The sequence below is a fragment of the Dicentrarchus labrax genome, unplaced genomic scaffold (assembly GCF_905237075.1).
Source record: "Dicentrarchus labrax unplaced genomic scaffold, dlabrax2021, whole genome shotgun sequence".
NCBI lineage: Eukaryota > Metazoa > Chordata > Actinopteri > Moronidae > Dicentrarchus > Dicentrarchus labrax.
In genome coordinates this window covers 6,369,192-6,382,697 of record NW_026136717.1, presented here as the reverse complement: position 1 = coordinate 6,382,697, position 13,506 = coordinate 6,369,192, and the positions used below count along the sequence as shown (strand labels likewise).

The 13,506-nt window shown below is 40.8% G+C and overlaps 3 protein-coding genes across 3 annotated transcripts; 2 read left to right on the top strand and 1 right to left on the bottom strand.

Moving 5' to 3' along the window:
• Window positions 1-64: 64 nt before the first annotated feature.
• si:dkey-85k7.10 (endonuclease domain-containing 1 protein) lies at window positions 65-2,148 on the top strand. Its single transcript, XM_051428728.1, has 2 exons — window positions 65-927; window positions 1,427-2,148. The coding sequence occupies exons 1-2, from the start codon at window positions 601-603 to the stop codon at window positions 2,006-2,008; spliced, it is 909 nt and encodes a 302-aa protein (XP_051284688.1). The 5' UTR covers window positions 65-600; the 3' UTR covers window positions 2,009-2,148.
• Window positions 2,149-2,550: 402 nt separating this feature from the next.
• ufsp1 (UFM1-specific peptidase 1 (non-functional)) lies at window positions 2,551-4,326 on the bottom strand. Its single transcript, XM_051428731.1, has one exon. The coding sequence runs from the start codon at window positions 3,557-3,559 to the stop codon at window positions 2,810-2,812; it is 750 nt and encodes a 249-aa protein (XP_051284691.1). The 5' UTR covers window positions 3,560-4,326; the 3' UTR covers window positions 2,551-2,809.
• On the top strand, window positions 4,296-6,483 carry LOC127379300 (zona pellucida sperm-binding protein 3-like). The gene is made up of 8 exons (XM_051428732.1): window positions 4,296-4,372; window positions 4,585-4,712; window positions 4,895-4,998; window positions 5,132-5,309; window positions 5,464-5,566; window positions 5,799-5,890; window positions 6,000-6,169; window positions 6,313-6,483. The coding sequence occupies exons 3-8, from the start codon at window positions 4,941-4,943 to the stop codon at window positions 6,399-6,401; spliced, it is 690 nt and encodes a 229-aa protein (XP_051284692.1). The 5' UTR covers window positions 4,296-4,372; window positions 4,585-4,712; window positions 4,895-4,940; the 3' UTR covers window positions 6,402-6,483.
• The last annotated feature ends 7,023 nt before the right edge of the window (window positions 6,484-13,506 follow it).

The window sequence follows — 13,506 nt, the reverse complement described above, 5'->3', positions numbered from 1 at the left end:
TGAGGATACTCTGCAGAGATTCTATAGCTTTGTTTTCCCCTCCAAAGCTGAAACAGATGGCTGCTTTACATTTGTGTAAACAAACTGCAGTGTAAATAACAGATCCCATCTCTTTCTCTTCTATGATGCATGGATTCACATTGCAATCCCTTGGGTTTCTTCCTAACGTTTCTTTCATTCTCACTCTTACTCTATAACCCTCCGTCTCAACACAAAACCAAATGTAAAACAAAGCTATTTGTGCACAACTTGAAGGAATGTTCTCATTATTCATAAGGAAGTATAAAGTCAGCATCATTTTTTCCTCTGTAGCTCCCAGTAATAAAATGCTCTCGACTGTTGATAACATTCACTGCTTTTAAATTACTGCTACAACCCTCGTGGCACTTTGAATATATGAAAAAGACTTCACAATGGAAGACCAGTTTGCTCTAAGTACAGATCAGGCAAGAAGGAAAGTGTTGAGTGTGATATAGCTGGGAAAGAGGCTGTACTTGTTAGACATAGTGGATTTGGCGTGGTGAGAGAGAGACATACGGGCAGACCTAGAGAGGTCTATGAGGACATAGGCATTTTAAGATTGAGGGAAAGAGACCTTTCATGATGATAACTACAACCGAAAACTGTGCCTTACCTCTGGTGGCAGCTGTGACCGTGCTGACCTGTCTGCTGCTGCAGGGGGCCCAGGCAGGAGTGGTGGGGGACTTCAACCATGCAGAGCGCTGTAAGGACTCTCTGTACATGGGCACTCCACCCCGAGGCTACCTCAGCAACTCCTTAAAGAAGATCTGCCAGAGGTATGAGGATAAACCCCGTTATGTCACCCTATATGACCCCCACAAACACATCCCCATCTATTCTGCCTATACGTTCAAGAAGTCAGACGGGGAGAAGAAGGTGGACTTCCCTTGGATGTTTGAGCCCCAGGTGAGTGTGCTTTTTAGCTTAATCAAAGTCAAGCTTAGATAGTCTGTCTTCAGTCTGAATTTTCAATCAAAATCCATTGAAGGTAGGTGTGCTTTCTCTGTGCATGTAAATACAGTTTACTATGTATCCATTTATATTTACTTTAAAAACATACATGTACATCTATGTGCTACATTTATCAAGGATTTAGTTAATAAATATATTTTTCATATATTCATACCTAACGAGCAGTTTGGAGAGCTGGGGCAACTTTATTACTGCTGCTACAGGCAACACAGTGAGCTTGAGATAAGCCACTTTATTGGCTCTATTTCAATGAGATACTGTTGCCATGACCATGCTCTAGTACAAGGTTATGCAAACGTGAAATTTGAAATGTTTTTTGTGAATGTGGATGAATGCCAAAAAACTTGGAATGATGAGTAAACATTTTCAGCTTTACTTTTTCGGAATAAAATGTGCAGCAATATTGCGCTTCCCCATCTCTCTCCCTATATAGTTGGCCTCGGAAAAGAGTAGCAGTAACATGGAGTCTTTCCCCCAATCTTCAAGCATGCATATGAACTTTGAGGACACCCAGGCAGTCCTGGAGGACTATGCTGATGTGGTTCAGTACGAACGTGGCCAGCTAAATCCTGACGAGCATCAGGCTGACCCTCTGGACAAAGCCTCCACCTACAGCCTGACAAATGTGGTACCCCAGATCAGAGAGTTTAACTTGGGTCCCTGGGCGGAACACCAGGACCTCATCCGCAAACGTCTCAACAACTACTGCCGTGGCAAAGCGTTTGTGGTCACCGGGGTCACCACCTCCGGGCACACCATCCGTCGCAACAACCTGGATCGGGTGGCTGTACCTGAGTACATGTGGTCGGCCTACTGCTGCACCGAGTTTGACCAAAATGCACCATACTTTGTGCGCTACAAGTTCCCTGTGTTTGCAGCTTATGGGCTAAATGATCGCGTCAACAACCACATGGTGGAAGTTCCTCTAAAGAACCTGGAGAAATTTCTCAAGGGGAGGATGGATGTGGACAAGAACTTTCAGATTTTCTATAATGACTGTGTGCCAGATAACTGAGATAAAGTGGGTGTGATGTCAGTTATAATTCAGGTGTGTTGCTGCTGCAGAAAGGTTGCTGCTCAAAACACACATGTAACTAAGATGTGCTGGCAAATTAGAATATATATTGTAAGCAATAAAATGGGGAACTGATTGGAGTCTGTCTCATTATGTCCAACTGTACATTGAATGATTTTCTTCATTATCATTTACGCTGCATATTAGTTAATGCAAATAAAAGAAATAGCAAAAACCTATCCATCACAATATGCCAGAAACCAAAAGTGGCGGATTGCTTGTTCTGTCACACCAATTGTTGTAAATAATAAACATATTCAGTTTACAGCAAAACAGAGAAAGGACGCAAATCTGTGTATTTGAGAAACCGTAGCCATAGAATCTTCAGTTAGTAATAGTTGACCAGTGTTATAATATTCACAATATTGATAATGTAGTGCTACTACTGCTCTCACTAAAGCTAACGTGCCATTTTAATCCCATTTAAGAATATTTGATCAATGAGCTTTTGAAGCTTGGAATGAAACCATCATAGGAAAAAGTTGGGTTTGACCAGGAGTTTAATGTAGAAAAGGATCAAGTTGCTCTACTTTGCTCTTCAAATATGTTGTAATTACTGATTTCATCCAGAAGATGGCACTACAGCTCATTTTAAATTATAAATGCAGACAACGACCCGAACACTTTACATTGCATCTATATGAGAAAATATCACATTTTTCAATAATAATAATAATATAATAATATTTTCAATAATAAGACAATAATATGTCTGACAACACAAATATGTCTACCAGTAGTTTATGTTCCTTTTTTGGCTGTCTGAGGCATACACACATTATAAAATGAAGACTGATCCAGAGATGAGACTCTTTTCCACGCCACCCACCCGTGTCTCTGCAGCTCAGTAGGCTCCAGCTGACATCCATAGTAATGAGGGTCAACAACTAGCAAGTAGCTCCCCATGTCCCCAGTGCAGACTCCTAATATCCCCTTAGAAGAGTTGTCCCTGTCCCCTCCCATCATGACTGGAGATCCATGCTTCTCAAAGTGCTGATGGAGCTCTTCCACTGCCACATGCTCCAGCTCTGCCCCTCCACCTCTAACATGTACCAACTTACAGGGAACATCATAGAAATAGTCCAGGACCAGGGAGGCTTCAAATGTCCCTATCCACTCCCTGGAGCCTGAGAACGAGCCTGGTTTGTCCCCCATGGTGACCAAGGCTTGTTGGATGTGTGGGAGGCTCGGAGGGGGCCTGTGTTTGCCCGTAGGTGGAGACCAGTTCTGACAAAGCCAGGAAGCCATTGTCTGAACGGTGCGGTAGCCGCATCCCCAGCCTCTGTCATCCTGTCCATCACAGCCATAATGGAAGTAGAGGTAGTCTCCTTTGATCAGAGAACATTTAACAGGATCTCTAAGTGGATTACGGAGACCGGTGTGGACATTCTTTGATAAGGGTTTGGTCTTCCTCATTATCTCCCCCTCTTCAGCTCCACTTCCTCCCCAGTCAATCTCCTCGGACTCTGCTGCTATCACTTTTTTATCCATTTTTACAGTTTGTCTCTACTGTTGTGGGTAATTCATCCGAAAGTTGTCGGTTGCAACCGCAGTAACTGTCCCTTCGGTGCACTTGCAATGATACTCGAGTTCCGCCTTAACATTCGTTCCCACTGGCTTTTCGTCAGCTTCGTTCATGCTGGCCAATATAACTAGAATAACTGACCACTGATTTTTTTAAAACTTGGTTTTAAACTTCATATATTTTGGAATATCGTAGGAATATTTTATATGTCTATGGGGGAAAAAAGTCTGAATTCGTGTTAGCGGTTTAATTGTGGAAACAAAGTGGAATAATGCTGCAGTAATAAGGAGCAGATTTGGCTTTAATTAATAGCTGTCGACATTAGTAGCAAACTTTAAATGAAATTATAATGAAATATCTCATATTGACGAGTTTTACTTACAAAGCAGCCTCTGAAGAAAGCACGCGCGCTATCCAGTGCACGCGAGCGACACACGTCTCAACACACCTGGCTGTAATTTATTTCACGCTAATTAATAATTCGCTAGCTTGTTTTTTCTTCAGAAAAATGGCGACCAGTTTTCTCTTCGTCTTCTTCTTATTGGTTTTGTTGTCTGTGCGCGGCGTTTCTTCCGCTGAAAAAAGTCTCGGACTTGAAATAAAATGCGGAGAAGTGAGCGTAAGAATAACCGTAAAGCGACAGTTTTTCGAGGAGAACCGTATTCCGTTCCAACCGGAGTATCTTCGACTTGGACCAAACTCAACACAGCAGAGGTCATGCGGACCAGAGAGAGCAATGTCTGAATCTGAAATGGTCATATCTGCAGGACTACAAGAATGTGGGTCTGAGTCCAGTGTAAGAGAAATCAATCTGATGTAATAATGCAGTCTTGCATTGCACCACAAGTAACTACATTGTTAGACTATTATCCACTTGTTACTTAGTTTACTATCCTCCATACATTTATGCAACCATAGTACCAACAAATACAACCTGACTCTTTTTTTCTTTCGTAGTTTCATTCATTTCTTTATAATTGTTACTATCCAGGTTCAGGGTGAGTGGCTTGTGTATTCCAACCGGCTGGTGCTGTTTCCAGCTGCAGTTCCCACCTCTGCAGGCAGTGTGATAGTTAGAGGGGCCACTACTGTCATACCTGTTGAGTGCCATTATAAGAGGTAAGGCACATGCCATGTTATTTTATAATTCTTCATGTGTGTAGCTACAGAGAATCCATTTTCCTTGGCTGAGGTTTTCTATACTGTATAATACCTTATCGTAACAAAGTAAAAGGTTGCAGTTAGCTGTCATTAACTCTTTGTAATTGTATAACCTGTGCATTATCTTTGTGTGAGCACAGAAAGCAGACAGTGAATGGAGAACCATTAACCCCAACCTGGCTACCCATGACATCCACTGTCGGTGTCTTTGGCCTTCTGCACTTCTCCCTTCGTACCATGACAGGTGAAACCTGTCTCAATGAATCGAGGCTGTATCAGTGCCAGAGTCCTCTAACCACAGTAATATGCGGCTATATTGTTTTCTATCTGGAATCCAAATGAAACTTGGATTGAAAACAATGTCTGTTCTCATGCAGATGGCTGTATGTCTCTACGTAGTTCCTCAGTGTATCAGCAGGGGGAAGCAGTGTTTTTGGAGGCCAGTGTGGAGGCCCCTCTGCACCCTCCTCTTACTCTATATGTCGACTACTGTGTGGCTACCCTGAAGCCCGATCCTCTCTCCTTGCCAAGCTACAGGTTTATCACTAAGCATGGGTAAATCATTCTGTCTATAAATAAATAACTTTATATAATAATAGCAAAAATAACATTTTTTTAAACTTTCAACATCAACTAGATTAGATGCATCATGTCTGAATTTGATGCCATTCATGGAATACTTTGAGCATGTGTTGCTCCTCCCTTACAGATGTCTTTTGGACAGTGTAGTGCCAGGGTCTTCATCTAAATTCCTCCCTAGGGAGCGAGATAGCAGACTATGCTTCAGTGTGCAAGCAGTGTCTTGGGAACAGGTAAGGACACCTCATTGGACAGTAGCCAGTTCATTACTTCTGAATGATAATATTGCCATCAGAGTCATAATTTTAGCTCAAAGGGGGCTATTTGTGTAATTTATTGTATCTACAGTGTTTGTTTAGCATTTACTATATGCATGTTTAATTGATTGAGGTCTAAATATTTATAATATTGTTGAAATTAATCCTGGATCAAATGTACTTTATTTTTTTGGGTTTCTTTTTGTAGATGTTCATCAGCTGCCACCTTAGGGCCACTCTAAAACAGAGTTCACAGAGCCACCTTAATAAAGCCTGCTTCTTCCACAGGCCCACATTCAGGTTAGGCTGCCAAACTGTTGGTGAACTTCAGTTGTTAAATCCTGATTTGGTCTTACATGTGATACATGTTTGAGCTGATAACATCCACTAATAAAGTGTATTTTATTAGCTGGGGCATCACAGCTGAGGTGTATTACCAGGATGTTTCTCTGTCATTCAGCTGGCATGCCACAGAGGGAGACACTGCTCTGTGCCAGTGCTGTGACTCAGATGACTGCTTTACACAGACTGAAGAGGAGACCAGTGACCACACAAGACACACACATCAACCAGATGGAGGTTGCTCAGCCCTTTATTTTTTTTACCAGTTAACAAATCATAGTATGGCCATAGCAACTTGTGTATTTGATACACACTGTAGCCTGTGTAGTTACATGCCATGCATACAACTACTAAGCCAGTTGTTTATTTATTTTTGACAGAAAAGAAGAATGAGGCGGACACAACCGTTGGGCCACTTCACACGCTGCCACGCTCCCATTGGACAGGCCGTCTGTCAGTCAATTACTAAAGAGCCTTTTTCTTTACAGTTAGGTGGGTACAGGGACTGCCGAGACCAAAACCAGTTGTTGGACAATAAAGCATTAATCACATGTTGTTTTCTCTCATGACTCATCAATAAAGTTGAAATTTGAATTGTAAAAAATATATAGTTGAAAACCATTGGTAGCCATGAACGCTATAGCACTGGCTTTACTTATTTATACTTTGAGGCACCTATAAAACCCATTTAAAATTCCCGCCTGTTGGACTTATTTTTTGATCATTTATTTTTCTCTATGGCAAAATATGTGTTCTTCATCTCAGACTGTGTCAGTTAAATGATACTACCTAAATATGTTTCTGTAAATGTTTGTAATAACAACTACAATAACACGCTGCAAACTGTCTGAACTCTCTGTGTCTGCATGTAGTATAACACTTCCATGCTGTGTGCCAATGCAGTGAGTCAGTGCTGTTCCTGTTTTGACTGAGGATGCTCCTAAACCAGAACGGGTCGGTCAGTCGGTCATGCATACTTGTAGGAAGTTGTACTTGAGTTGCAGGAGAAACAAACAAAACAACACAGGCCACTTCTCTCAGTGATGGTTTCATTTTCCAACATTTTACGATACAAATTAATTAGTGAATGATATGTTTAAGGTACTATTACAGTGATGTATTAAAGCTATTTCTCTTTAGTTATCTCAATTACTTTGATATGAGGACAGAAATCCTGTTTATAAATGTGTGTCTGGTCTGAGGCAGACTAGGTAGTTTCAACATGACTGAAGAATGGGTGGTTTTTCATTCAGCCATGAAAACTGATAGCCATGAAAACAAACCCATGAGGAATTTCCACAAAGACGTCGAAGAACTACAATGGGACCTAAAATATCTCGGGGGCAACAAGCACACTAGAATAAACAGACATTGGAGTAAGAATGGGACAGCTATGCAGCCATGCACTGTATGTGCTTTACATCCCCTGTCTGCCGGAGAAACACTTGTCCAGTCCCATCAGAGGAAACGTGACAGACCAAATAGAAAACCTGGTACATTTCAGGATTATAGTGCCTCTTAATCTGTAATTGATTAATGTAATTAGCAATTCCATTTTTAAAGAGGATCTTTTCTGGACTTTTCTGGCATTCTCTCACCCAAAGTAATTTTAAAGTAAAGTGTTTTTCTCTTGTAGAGCAGCATTCTGTTTATGGAATAGTTGAAACTGAGCAATTACATTAACTTCTGTGGTTTTAGGTTTGTTGGAAAATCTGGTAACATTGTGGTTTGACCAGCTGGGAAAATAAAGATCTGTGTTGGAATTGTGTGGTTCTGTTTTTAATGTTTCTGTAGTATTAGTGTAAGCTATAATATCTGATTTAGCACAAGAATGAGTGTTTCACTAAGACATCTGTGGCTTCTTATTTGATTGTTTTAGATACATTGTGTGCATCCAGTTTGATCGTCATAATGGGGCAAGAATGTCACATGGCTTTTCAAGCAGATAAAACCAATTTTAGTTTTAGACACTGAGATTGAGTCGTATAGCATTGTGGCAGCTGTGCCTCCAATGAGTGACCAATTGGAATGGTTATTAATGAATAATTTCTTAATCATATTTAAGGCATTGGTAAAGTTGACCTCCTCCCTCACCCCTTGTATCAGTTGCACTAGTTAAATGGTTTGTGCTTTCCTCTGTTGTTATATCAAATGTTCTGACTAATGTGTTACACTGTGTGTGTTACCTGTGTGTGATGCAAGTGTTGGTCTTGGCATGGCCAATCAGGCAAGTTGGCGTCTCATCTCGGAAACGTTCCAACGCTAAGGTCCTCCTAGATTGTTGAGGTCCACTTTTTATTACGAACTAACTAACTAGCTTCAGCTGCACTACTGTCCCCACATAAACTATCCCAGTGTGCAGGAGAGATCTTGCCCTGATAATGCTACAGGAATGAAATTGACAAACATACAATCTCGACATCACTGAGCTGGATACTATTCAGATTTTGGCTGTGCTACGATATCCCATTCATGTGTATTGACTTTAGCACCCGCCATTGAGAAGATTACTACTTACTGTTTAGGAAGCAAACACAGCTTTAAACTTTAACTACATACATGGGGGTCAAATGGCTTGCAAACACTAGTGCAGTAATCCAGATTAACCCTGGAGTTTGTTTATTGCCATTTTGGCCATTATTTAGTGTCTGAAAAAAGGGAACCCTGTCTCGTTTTATACTATTCATTTTCAACAGCAATTGTTTTGGAGGAAACATGGATTACATTTTTATCAACATAATGAGGGATTAACATATCTGGCAAAATGTTGATACCGTATGTATTCACTGACAATGCTGTTTTCCTGACAACATCCGGTCATGCAATACAATATCTGCAAAGGGACCTCACATTTGCCGTCGATGAAATCTCTTTCCAGACAGTATAAGACCACACCTTGACTCATGTGACTCTAAAGCCTCTCACATGACAGCCAGGTAAATGCACCTGGCTCCAACATTTAGCTTTGCCATTGCTGGGGTCACTCACCTCTCAAGTATTTGCTTGGCTGCACCAGCCATGGTCCGCCATGTTCCTATTCTGGGCAAAAGTTCCAACAATTTTATTGAGCAATTGCCTGAGATTTGGTAACGATGCTCATACAAGGAACGCAAGAATCATACTGAATGTAGACCTGTACATACATCATTGTTGTAACAGCACGCATTAGGGTTTCTATTTGTGTGGTTGTCATTAAAGGAAAAACACTGAATTGATAACATGACCAAAATGAAGAGAAAGATAACATACCTAATGAGAAGTAAGTCCCTTCACAGTGCAGCCAGGCAGTTGTGTGAAGCTGATGGAGTAAGAGAAAAAAAAACAAAACAAGGTTGGTTAGATAAGATAAGCAAATTACAGTTTAGTTGGATGCTAAACAAAACATGGGTTTAGTCCAAACAGTGAGGTTGCATTGGAATACACAGTATTTATTTTTTTCTTTTGGTGTAAATGGAGAAGGGTAAACAAAGACAAGGCGCCATGGAGATGTTGAGCCTAGAATAATGATTTAGTGTTTTCACTCCACCACCTATGGCTTTACATTTTGAAACCACTTATATACTAGAGTAATCAGCTTATCACTTAATGTTAGACAATTGTCCCATTGTCTGTCAGGCTTCTGTTGCCAATAAATTGTCGTCTTTGAACATTGTTGAACATGAACCCAATGAGACAAATAAAGAGAGAAATAAAATCAATGTGTGCACAAATGTAAGAAGATATTCCTTGTAATACATATTTATACCCACGTGGCTGGGGTGGAATATATAAACTGCTGTTTTGAGGAGTACAGGGGGTGCAGTCATGGCCAGCAACCCGGGGAAATAGCAGACAGGACAGCCAAAAGAAGGGTGGAGGGGGTGTACTGTGGAAAGGGATGAGAGGCCCATTGGATAACAGAAGGTGTGAGGCCAGGGGCAGCTAGGCCAAAAAAAAAATACCACACAAGGCAGCTTGGCAACAGGGAGAATACCAGATACAAGAAAAAAAGACTCATGATACAGCCAGAGAATTGCTCACAGGGCAGCAGGAGAATGAGGAAAGACCCAGACCTAACACATAGGGGATATATTGTTGGGTGGCAAAGGTGAAATGGGGGGGAGGGGGGTTGGTGTGCCGTTGTCAGCGAAATGATATGATGTTGCTGGTGTCAGAGGGTTAAAATGTATACTCTTTAAGGTAGCTATGGTTCAGCCTTTTCAGAAGCAGTGGTTTGTACATGAGCTAGAAATTCAAAGGATGCTGAGAGATGGGAAGTGTGCTGTGAAGTAAGGATTCAGAGATAAGCTGTCAAGCAGTAGTTTTCAATTTTGCGTACTCTGTTCATTGCATTTTACCTTTCTAATATGGACCAATTTAAACAAGATGCCAGATCCATCTAATGAAATATTTGGCTGTACTCTAGATCTTGAGGACCAGGACTCAGGGAACCATTGGATAAGGAACTATTGATTTAGTAGTTTTTATCCAAGCCAGCAGCGTGGCTCTATTGCTTTGTTCCTTCTATTTAACTATTTATTGGATTGCCATGAGAGTTTGAAAATACATTCATGGTCTTGTGACGATGAAACCAGACCTTTTCTCCAGTGCTGCCAGCAGATTGACGTTTGTTTATTTTGTCTAGACAGCTATTAGATGAATTGCAATGGACTTTGGTTCAGATATCCATAGTTCCCAGAGGATCATTCCTAATGAATTTAGTGGACAATTTTCATGTATCCTGGGAAATATTGGATTGGCACAATATTTTGTACAGATCCCTGTATTCTAAATGACTTTGGTGACCCACCAACAGGTTGACATTTGTGGTTTTGAGTAAAATGGCTCAACAACTTAGAATTTTGCTTGAAAGTTGGTACAGACATTTCCACGTTAGGAGAATTTCTAATAAAATGTTCCTGCCGTTTGCTGTTAACTGCTGATTAGCAGATGTTAGCATGCTACCATGCAGAACCATTATATCTGCTAAACATCAGGAGGTTGGCATTGTCATTGTAAGGATGCTAGCATTCTGGCAATAGCACGTAGCTCAAAGCAAGGCTATGCTAAGGTACCATCTCCTAAAAGCCACTAGTATGGTTGTAGTCTTTGTCTTGTGGGAACTGGGACAGAACCTAGTTTTTTTTAGTGTTGTGTTGTTGGCCAGATAGTAACTCCACTTTAGTATTTAGGGGGTTAAATGCTTTACCCATTGGCAAAATGTCATTTTTTGGGGGGAGGAAAAACTCCAGAGATGAAGTTCTTGTCCTGGAATGCTCTCCACGCTTTCGGCCACCACCATGGGATCATAATAAGTTCAATAAAGTGATAAGATTCTTGTCACTGTGGATGCCTGTAAGCTGAAACAATAACTTCCGACCTTGTCAGTGTCTACTGTCTTGGCTCCTGCCTTGGCTCCTGCGTCCCTCACAGTCAGTCCCCCCCATTCTTTTATGTCAGCTTCCTGTCTTGTGTCGCGCCAGAGGAGTAGACCTAGCTGGCCCTGTGCCAAAACCTGGATGAAAAAAAAATGAAACACAGACACACACGCACACACTCCAACGTAACAGCTGTGCACTTCCTTCTATATAATACAATAAAGCATAAAGCTGTTGGGTTGTTTGCATCACTCCTGGCTGTCTTTTTTTTCAATCTACTAGTGTTAACAAGTGCAAGTGAGGCACAGGGGGAGATCATTTGGGTTCATCACCAACTTTACATCACCCCTCCTCTTTTAAATCATCCTAAATTCAATAACTGTGTCCCATTCCAACCAAGGAGTCACTGTGACTGGACCCCCCCTGCCCCCGCACTCCCCACACATCCCTCACCTCCCACCCCAATCCCCTGCCCTGGTCACGAAGCATGGCTCGCAGCACGTACCTTGTCTCCCTCTCCTCTCTCTCTCTTGTTGGCTCAGACATAAGCAAACAGCGCTTTGAGCAAACAGTGCAACAATCTGTCAACATTGTCTCCAGCTTAACACTACGGTGACCATGTAGTATTAAAGATGAATCATAATAGAGAGAGTATATATATATATATATATGTAAATGTCTAAAAGATTAGCCTGACTTATGAGTAGAATATGTAAAATACCTGAAAAATATTGGGCAACTTAGGGCGTCACATTTTTGGCATCCTAATTTTGAGAAAGGAAACAAGGTTAAAATCTAGAACTGTGGCCCTTGGTTACAAAGTAATAATCACATGGATCAATTAATGAATCATTATGGTTGATACTGACACCAGACACAATAGAATATTGTTCTACTTATTTCTGCAATTCAAATATTTCCAATAACTTTCTATATTGTACCCTCTAACCATTGTATTTGTCTGCACTTATGTACACACGCGTACACCTTACATAGGCTTATGAAATAGTAAGCATGCAATCGAGTGAGCTTGATAACTTATCAGTGTTTCCAAGTATTTGTGTGAGTGAAGCTATGTGTGTCACTTGACATTGCATGTTACCAGCAATGCATATGCAAACATACTTTTACTTCCTGTCTGATGGGATAGCCTCCTGGAGCGCCTGGAAAGACACCCCCCCTGTCCCCTCTATGTGTCATAGAGGGGACTTCCAGGAAATTTCAATATATTTCCTTAAGTCTGGCTCCAAAGGGGCTGTAAAGGGTCAGGGTGAGGACATGGGACATAAACACGTGCAGAGAATAGAATTTGTGTTTGACATATTTTAACACATCCACACTGAACTGATGAATAGTCCTATTTCTAATTTGCATTGCATGATATTGTTAACTTTTTTAATGGAATGATCAATAAGTCTGTAATATTATGTACTGAGTCAGCCATCTGGCCTCCTATGTTTTTCCTAAGTCTATTTGTTTCATTGTATCATGAGGAAGCCATATTGACAAAAAACTATTCTAAGAATGCTACCGTGGATGAACTCCAAACACCGGCGCTGTACACGGACAGATTCCCTCAAAATAGCCTGCATCTTTCTGTAGCAGATACTTGATGATGGCACAAACCATTGGAACCTGGGTCAGGGTCAGTGTCACATCAGGTTTATTGAAATGTATTTTTAGTAGTAGGATTTCACACTTACAGGACTTACAGTGTTTGAATTAATTGTTTATAACATTTGTGATCTCAGAATTAAAAGTTTCTTTTAGGCTCTCCATATTGACCCCACTGACGTGCAGAACTTGGAAAGTGAAAATCTGCTGTGCAAAAATCTGTCTGAAAATCTGATTTAAAAACACAGACTTTGCAGTTAATCATCATTTTCAGAACTAATCTGTCCTACTTTCTTTTCTGTTTGGTCAGCATCAGTCTAACTCGTGTCTAACTCCTGCAGTCTCATGTCTTCTTTTCTGTTTTGCACTTCTGTTTAATGGATTCTAAAGATTTGGTTACAGTTATCAGAGTGGGCATAACTCAATTATCAAAGCTGGGTTCTTTTTCTCTTTCTTAAAGCCCTCGAGGCAAGCATGATAAAAGTACTTTGTTGAAGTCTTTGCCTTCATCTACATTATTTTCACTCCTTCTTTTCAAGTATCTCAACATCGCTGGCGGGATTAGCATCATTCTTCAATAGATATTCCCTCATTTTATGTTTT